At 41.0% G+C, this 8,793-nt stretch overlaps 1 protein-coding gene and 1 long non-coding RNA gene across 3 annotated transcripts; both read left to right on the forward strand.

Annotated features, from left to right (window-relative positions):
- Nucleotides 1-864: 864 nt before the first annotated feature.
- Nucleotides 865-6,537, forward strand: RpL4 (ribosomal protein L4). 2 transcript variants are annotated; one of them, XM_076192662.1, is made up of 7 exons: nucleotides 865-987; nucleotides 1,154-1,334; nucleotides 4,602-4,847; nucleotides 4,954-5,078; nucleotides 5,245-5,464; nucleotides 5,618-5,928; nucleotides 6,020-6,537. In XM_076192662.1, exons 1-7 carry the CDS (start codon nucleotides 985-987, stop codon nucleotides 6,518-6,520), a joined length of 1,587 nt encoding a protein of 528 aa, XP_076048777.1. In that variant the 5' UTR covers nucleotides 865-984; the 3' UTR covers nucleotides 6,521-6,537. The 2 variants fall into 2 exon arrangements, with proteins under 2 accessions (XP_076048777.1, XP_076048778.1); XM_076192663.1 differs by lacking the exon at nucleotides 865-987 and having other exon boundaries at nucleotides 4,592-4,847.
- A 176-nt stretch (nucleotides 6,538-6,713) lies between these two features.
- Nucleotides 6,714-8,067, forward strand: LOC143029759 (uncharacterized). The gene is made up of 4 exons (XR_012966872.1): nucleotides 6,714-6,999; nucleotides 7,163-7,331; nucleotides 7,489-7,587; nucleotides 7,744-8,067. It is a non-coding gene; the product is annotated as an uncharacterized LOC143029759 (long non-coding RNA).
- Nucleotides 8,068-8,793: the final 726 nt, after the last annotated feature.

An 8,793-nucleotide genomic window follows, 5' to 3' on the forward strand; every position in this document is an offset into this window, starting at 1 on the left:
AACGTTAAGGATAACAAATATTCGAAACTCTAAGAAATAACGAGAACACTGCCGAAGGTATGAATTTGAATTTACTGAATATCATTAGGAACTGGCAGAGAAAGTAGGAGGTACAAAAAATACTAGAGGAAACAAATACTCCAGAGATGCAAATGAAGTATATATTAATTAAGCAATGCGAATATCTTCGTAGATGTATTTATGAAATACATACATATATCAATGGCTTTTCCCCCTACATGGGGGGTAGCCAAAAAGAAAAAGGCATAGAAACCACTCTCACACATTCCATTTCCTATATATTCCACTCCCCTCCACCCTCCCTCTCATCTTGGTACCTCCTGGATGACGGGTCATCCCTGCATCCTGTCCACTGCCCTGGGTCAGAAGCAGTGTCACAAGACACAGCACATCCACAGCAAGGCCGCTTCATAAATTCGGCGACCCCCCCTCTCCACATTTATGAAACAAGTCCGAATAAACAATACAGGCGGACAACATAGATTGAAAACAATGTTTGATAAATTGAGATAGAGACGTATAGGGACACATTATGTATTTTGAGGTAACTAAGTATTAAAAAAAAAGTTAAAGTTGATTTTTCGTATTCAAATTCTTATGTTCGTTTTGAAAATATAGAATAATGATAACACGTTATACATAATCTATTTATTCTGTTATTACCGTTACATTCTGGTAGGATTATTAGCAAGGTATTCATACTTTTAATCCTATTAAATTTATATTCCTATGAATATAAAATGTTCGCAGATATTTTGTATCTATTAAAATATTAATTTATTAATTTATATAGCTACTTAGATAGAGATACGCTATTTATGTAACTTAAATTTTAAGTGGATCCGTTCAGATTTGTTACATCTCCACGTTTACCTTCATCCCGCGCTCTGCACTCACGTTCTTTCAACTTGTAGACGGAAGAGGAGCGGACGTGAACAAGTGCGTCCTGCGGGTAACTTGGAAATGGTACGTCTATCCACGTTGGGAATCTTAATATACAATCATGAGTTATTATTGGAGTTGTAAATTATGACTTGCTTGAGCTATTGCATATGATATTACAGAGTTTACCGTGTGATACCGGTGCATTGATCATGTTGAGTCAAGCTTTTGACTTGTGATCTTTTTTTAGGCCACCACATGCGCAAGGCCCCTGATAGGGGTACATTCAGAAGGGGAAGGTGAAGGTGTAGGAGCAAATATTGTTCTCCCTGCCGTCTTCCGTGCCCCAATTCGCCCAGATGTCGTGAATTTCATCCACAGTCAGATGTCGAAGAACGTGCGCCAACCCTATGCAGTGAACAAGGACGCAGGTGAGTACGTTTTCCATAAACATCGGGATGATATATAATTGTGTATTGCTTGTATATTAGATTTTTCACTTTCTCCCCAGCGAATGGATAGTTTTTATTTCATTAATTTGATTATGCAAGGACCTCTGTCACCCAAGTGCAGAAAGGCTTGGAACCACGTTCCAAAGATATTAAATGGCAAGTTTTGTCCAGTTTGGGAAGACTCCGCGTTACTTGGTTGGCTCACTTGATATACTTGTGGCTTGTGATCGTTATCGATTCTGTTACTGTACCATATGTCCCAAGTCGATAATGCATGTGATCGGTAGAAATACCACCCATCACTTTCAATTCTGCATTTGAAAGGTCTACTTTTCCTGTGGAAAGGTTAGGTTAGGATCTGTTGGGCTTTTTCTGTAATTGCGAACCTCTCGAGGATATGGTCCCCACCATATCCTAGAAAGGTTCACAATTACAGAAAAAGCCCAACAGATCCTAACCTAACCTTTCCACAGGAAAAGTAGACCTTTTTCAAATGCAGAATTGAGTGATGGTTGGTTGTTTGGCATTTTAGCACTCGTATAGCCATAGGCATTGCTGAATGCTTGTTCAGCGAGGTGTCCTATCATAGCTGAAGAGGGTATGTGCCACATTTCCTGCTGGTCTTGTAGTGCATATATGGACTGGGGTTATATGCAACGAGTTTTCCAGATCCTGTATCTGTCCTGGGGGTATCCAGTCAAAACGTCCTCGGTGTGGTAGTACCAAAACGTCCCCGTTCTGCAACTCTTGTCTGTTCACGATGAAAATAATGGATAAACCACATCTAATCTGTAATTAAGGAAACTACAACCGTGAATGAATGACCAGGTGTCTTCAATGTTGTATACACATACAAAGTCGAGTACGTACTCTATACCGTTTGAGATCAAGACATGCAATAGCTAATTAGCGGTCTCCCTATTTACCGACCAAACCCTAACAAGGACGTTTTTTGCTCAAATGCGCAATTTTATATAAGTTGCATTATTTGACATTTTCTTTAAAATGTGTGATTTCCATATAATTTGATCAGTCATGTTTTTATCCTCTGCGGGATAACCGTCCATAGCTACGAATAGTCAATGCGCTAATTAATGACCAAACCCGAACAAGGACGGTTTTTGGTCAAATGCACAATTTTATATAATTAGTGGTTGCATAATTTGAACTATTTTCTTTGTGATTTCCCTGTAATTTGATGAAAGAAGTTAGGTTTTTAGCCTCTGCAAAATTACCGACCACAGCTACGAGCCGTACAGTCCGCCATGTATGATCACTGGTGGTTTGGATCAAAATACATTATATTAAATTTCTTACTATTGTGTTATTAGTGTAATAGATTGCATATAGTTGAATTATTTGAACTATTTTCTTTTAAATGTGACTCGCGCACTAATAACAGACCAAATCCGAACTGGGACAGTTTTTACTCAAAGCGTTTTTTTATATAAAAAATGGCATATGGTTGCATATAGTTGAATTATTTGAACTAATTTCTTTAAAATGTGTGATTTTCACCGACAAGACCAAATCCGAACAAGGGTGGTTTTTACTCAAATGCGCAATAGTGTAGTTTGATCCTGCTTCGGTAAGTAGGTCAAACACCAGAGGCGCCACTGTCAGTGACTAGCACAATAGCGCATCATGTTATGCGCATGCCATGCAAACGGCTAAATTTACATACTGCGGGAAATTTCATTCATACAAATGTTGTGCGAGTGTTTACTATGATCGTAGTAAATTTCAAACAATTGCATCATCAGTTACATGTTGGTACATAAAAACATAAGATAAACATGGCGGCTTGCATTCTGCAGTAAATCGAGAATTGTTTTGTTTCGGCATGAGGGGGTTCGCCAGTTTAATGAAGCGGCCTTGCTGTGGATGTGCTGTCTTGCGACACTGCCTCTGACACAGGGCAGTGGACAAGATGCAGGGATGATCAGTCATCCAGGAGGTGCCAAGATAGAAGGGAGGGTGGAGGGGAGTGGAGTGTAATTTAGTTGTGCACACCAACATAATATAGCAATAGAAAATGAATAATTTTGTAAATTTATACATCAAAGTAATGCCATTTTCTTGGTGGAAATCAATAATACTGAGGGGAGTGGAGAGTATTAGGGATGGAATGGGAGGGAGTGGTTATGATTTTTTGGCTACCTCCCTTTTAAAGGAAAGAGGGCCTTTGGTATATAAGCTAAAATGCACCAACAAATGAAGTTTTGGGGGGGGGGTCGTGCTCCCCTGTTTATGTACGGTATATAAAGTTAAATGGTAGCTGTGGTCATAATGGATCAAGGAAGTACAAGTGCCATTATTCCGTTACTATCTTCAGTTTGCCGAGTAACCTTGGAATTGTCCAACCTTATAAGCGGGTAAGTTAGCCAAGGCACATCCACTCTCCTCCATTCCATGTCCATTCATTACCCATTCATTCTTGTTTTGGCCATTTGATGAAAAAGCTCTCCTACCCACTGCCTAGGTTAGTGTAGCAAGACTACATCACAGCAGAGATGCTTCGTTTATCAACACTCCTTGCCCTCCCATAGTGTTGGACAAAGTGAAGGAATTTCTCTGGTCTGTCTGTATCCTTGCACAACATTCTCCACCTGCACCTCCCTTGCCTACTCCCTACCTCACCAGACTGACCTCACCACGGTCAGTCTGGGGGCCCACCGCTTCCACACCTCTGCTCGCACTTTCAGTATTGGAGCTTGTCAATGATGGAGTTAGAAGCAGCTCCCCATGTGGTATGGGAGCATTGGGTAATGTCAAAAAGTTGTCTAACTTCCTCGAAAGCCTAAAGCCCCCTTCACCCCATCCATCTGTTTTGGTAGTCCCCCACCCCCCAGATCATTATACTTGCTGTCCACTATTGTATATTTCATAGAAACTGGTTTTGACTTGCAAATTCCTACTAATTGTATTCTAAACCACAAGCACAGAACATCCCTTGTTACCATTCATGTAGAACAATCCTGATGCCAAACAATGCAAGGGAAATTAAAACTGAACTGGTGGAAGTGCCAAAAATGGAATTTGGATTTGTATCTTTGGCATAAATGTCCACACTAGGTGACATGTTCACTCTTGTGTTCCTTAATTATGCCTAGATTAATGTGAGTCTAAAGGCGTTCTGAAAACATTTTAAGAGTGTTGTCAGGGTTCAGGCACACAACACTATGGAATTTATGTAAATTTGAATGAATTTCAGTATTTGACTTGCTGACCTGTAGTTTGTTTCAGGACACCAGACATCTGCTGAATCATGGGGAACTGGGCGTGCTGTTGCCCGCATTCCTCGTGTGCGTGGTGGTGGTACTCACCGTTCTGGTCAGGGTGCATTTGGCAACATGTGCCGTGGTGGGCGTATGTTTGCCCCCACAAAGACTTGGAGGCGCTGGCATCGTAAGATAAATGTTAACCAGAAGAGATATGCTCTCTGCTCTGCCATTGCTGCCACAGCAAGCCCTGCACTGGTTATGTCCAAAGGTATGCATCATTACATTGTAATATAGAAGCCATGAAGTTTAGTATGGACACAAGGTTAATGAAGTTATTGGGTTTCAGATAAATTAATGAAGTTACTGGGTTTCAGGTCACTTGATTCAGCAGGTTCCAGAGATTCCTCTGGTAGTCTCTGACAAGGTTCAAGAGATATCAAAGACAAAACAGGCTGGCTTCTTCCTTAAGAAAGTTCGTGCTTGGACAGATGTTTTGAAGGTAATTTAAAGTAGTTTTTATCATTGACCTTGTTCATATGATGAGTTTCCTCTTGGTCCGTGTTGCTGAGTAATGATTGTACCCTTAGAGGCCTGACATTGGTGAATGTATAGTGTGGGCGTGTGTAATTTGAACAGTTGACAAATAATTCTATAATGATCTGCAGGTATACAAGAGCAAGAGGTTCCGTGCTGGCAAGGGGAAGCTCCGTAATAGACGCCGCATCCAGAGAACTGGGCCATTGATCATCTATGATAAAGATCAGGGCTTAACCAGGGCAGTACGTAATATCCCAGGTGTTGATGCAATAGGTGTCGACAAACTGAATCTGCTTAAGTTGGCACCTGGTGGTCATGTCGGACGCTTCTGTATTTGGACGGAGTCAGGTAAACCTTGTTGTAGTTTGATGGAAGTTTAGCTAGTGATGTGTACTAGTTCTAGTTAATGATAAACTGTGAAATCTACCCATCTCTGAAGTTTGTTGTAATGGATAAATTTTGTGCTCTCTCTTCCTTGTATTTAATAATGGTATTCCCCAGCTTTCCGCAAATTGGATGACATTTATGGAACATGGCGCAAGGATTCAAAAAGCAAGAAAGGTTACCGTTTGCCCACACCAAAGATGGCCAACTGTGACCTTTCTCGTCTTATTAAGAGTGACGAAATCCAGTCTGTTGTAAGGGCTCCTAAGAAGACCATTCATCGCAGAATCTTGAAGCGTAACCCTCTGACCAACACAAGGACCCTATTGCAGTTGAATCCATTTGCTGCTGTTGAAAAGAAGACTGCAACACTTACGCAAGAACAGCGTATAAGGGCCAAGGAGGCTCTTATTGCCCAAAAGCGTGGGGTAAGCTGTATTCGTAGTTCTTGGCCTTCAGATTTCGTGAAGTAAGGACTTCCACAATGTTCTATGTTCTGAAATCCTTGCGATTTTCCAGATTACTGTGCCTGTGAAAAAGGCGAAAGAGACGAAAAAGGCGAAAGAGACGAAAAAGGTGAAAGAGACGAAAAAGGTGAAAGCTGTAACTAAGGCTCCAGCTCCAACCCCAGCTGCTCCAGCTCCAGCCCCAGCTGCTCCAGCTCCAACCCCAGCTGCTCCAGCTCCAGCCCCAGCTGCTCCAGCTCCAGCCCCAGCTGCTCCAGCTCCAGCCCCAGCTGCTCCAGCTCCAGCCCCAGCTGCTCCAGCTCCAGCCCCAGCCGCTCCAGCTCCTGCAGCGGATCCAGTCCCAGCTCCTGCAGCGGATCCAGTCCCAGCTCCTGCAGCGGATCCAGTCCCAGCTCCTGCAGCGGATCCAGTCCCAGCTCCTGCAGCGGATCCAGTCCCAGCTCCTGCAGCGGATTCAGCCCCAGCTGCAGCTCCAGCCCCAGACCCAGTTCCAGCCCCAGTTCCAGCTCCTGATCCAGATGTAGCTGAAGTAGCTGATACAAAAGATGAATAATAAAAGCTTAACTGGGTTATACTGTTTTATTGATGACCAAATTTTTTGACCACTTCAAAAAATATGGTAAGTATTGAATTTGATAATTGAATGTACTGTATATATAGTATAATGTAGATGATCAATAAGTGGCTCATTCCAGGTACTGTTTGGAAGAAAGGTGTGGGAAGAGACTGATAGTGTAAAGGTGAGTTGTTAAAAGTTTGTGTGGACATTTTTGTAATGATGAATTACTTGCCCTCAATGATTCTTGATTAATGTAATTTATTCTGACTTGAAAATTGTTAATAATTGTGAAATAATCATTGTAAGATTTCTGAAAGGAATTTGTTTTGGCAGGCTCCCATGTGCTAAGCATGGTAGGAATAGTTGAAGTCTTATAGTACGAGTTGCGTATTTGAGCTTTAACAAATATTGAAGGCTACAGGCAACACTATCAAGGACTTGGTCATTGTATGGTGCTTTAACTGGCAGGCTTGGTAAGTGTTGAATGGCAATTATTATCTTGTTCTCTAATGATGAAAACCTTTAAGAGCATTGGGTTCTTAAGAAACCATGTTGACTAATTGACAGCTGAGAAGGGAAAAATCTGAAATGAAAAAAATACACAAGGAACATTGTCAGATGATTAAACTCTTGCAGATATAATGGGTGCTTCTCCAGCTAAAGACCAGAGCAGCAAACTTTGACCAATGCTAAATAGTGGTTGTTAGAGGTTGCAATTTGATACCCTTGGAGCCCAGTTTTGAGAAGAATCTATCAAAGAATTAAGTTTTCCCAGGTGCTGTTGGACTTCAAATTGGATCTCTAGGCAAGTAGTTAAATAATTAATGGACAGTATATGAAAATGACGAAAACTAGTTTGTTTGTTGATAAAAACTGAAAATAACCCAGCTCTCTGATAGTTAGGATACTTATAATTAATGTTCTGTAACGTGTGGTCATTACAACTTGAGTTCTGTGCACAGGTGTCTGAATGGCTTCAGAGATGTAGCTGTTCCTTCAGTCCAGTTTGTGGTGGATGGCTTGGGCAAGTGCCACCAACTGTAGATTGGGTCTGTCTCTAGGCAAGTATATGAACAATTAATGGACAGTATATGAAAATGACGAAAACTAGTTTTTGTTGATTTAAAATTGAAAATAACCCAGCTCTCTGATAGTTAGAATATTTGTAATTAATGTACTGTAAAGTGTGGTCACTACAACTTGAATTTTGTACACAGGTGTCTGAATGGCTTCAAAGATGCTGTTCCTTCAGCCCAGTTTATGGTGGATGGCTTGGGCTAGTGCCAACTAAAGATGTGGGTCTATTGGTAGACAATTCAATATGGCCTGGGTGCAAATTGATTGTGACATTTTTTTGATGAATTACTTGTCCACAATGGAAATTTAATGGTGTACTCTTGATGGGCTTGGCAGCTTCAACTTTATTTCCAACTTTGTATGGACTTATTGCTGTTAGCCAGAATAAAAATTTGTCCTGGAGTTGAAAAGTGATTCGAGACATTAGGATGTATTTGTACTGAATAAAATAACTGCAAGGAAAACTGGGTTTGTGACTAGACCTGAGATTTTTTGTTCATGGCTGAAAACATTGTAGTGGTCCCTTGATAAGGGTGAAAAAACCTGAAGTTTGTGGAAAAACAAAGGTGGGATTTCAATGGTATATCTGGTCAGTGTAATCAAGAGCAATTAGACCTGTATTTTTACCCTTTTTTCATGAGATTCCTTTTCTACTGTTCAATAGGTGTGTAGGAGTGCTACATGGTACTTGGCATACAAGTAAATCCGAATTTTGCCTGAACTTGTGCTCGTTACTTTTCATCTTTGTAGGGAACTTCAGTCTGGCTTGGCACTGTTTGGGTACCATATTCCACATGTTCAGATACTGGAGTGACATGAATGTGCCCGCTTCCAATGCTTGGTCCTGAGTGCAAATTTGTTCTAGACTAGTGTTGCAACTAACACCAGTGGGACGAGAGTTGAGTAAACTAAATTATATTAAATTGCTAACTGCAATCCTCTTCAGTACTTGTACCTCCCATGGAAGAAAAATTAAGAGACGTTCATATGTCAGGGCAATCTAAATAGTTTTGCTTACTCAACTTTTGTGACTGGTGTTAGTGATTTAGTAAAGAGTTGAATTTCTCACCAGTGAGACTTGAGCAGCTTGCTACCCATTGTCTACATGTACCTCCCATGGGGGAAGAAATTTGAAGTAAGACTTTCAAGTAATGTCTGGGCATGATGCACTGCTTGGCAGGACCAGAGGA

Source organism: Oratosquilla oratoria, chromosome 11, assembly GCF_046742065.1.
Source record: "Oratosquilla oratoria isolate Oo_2021 chromosome 11, ASM4674206v1, whole genome shotgun sequence".
Classification (NCBI taxonomy): Eukaryota; Metazoa; Arthropoda; class Malacostraca; order Stomatopoda; family Squillidae; genus Oratosquilla; species Oratosquilla oratoria.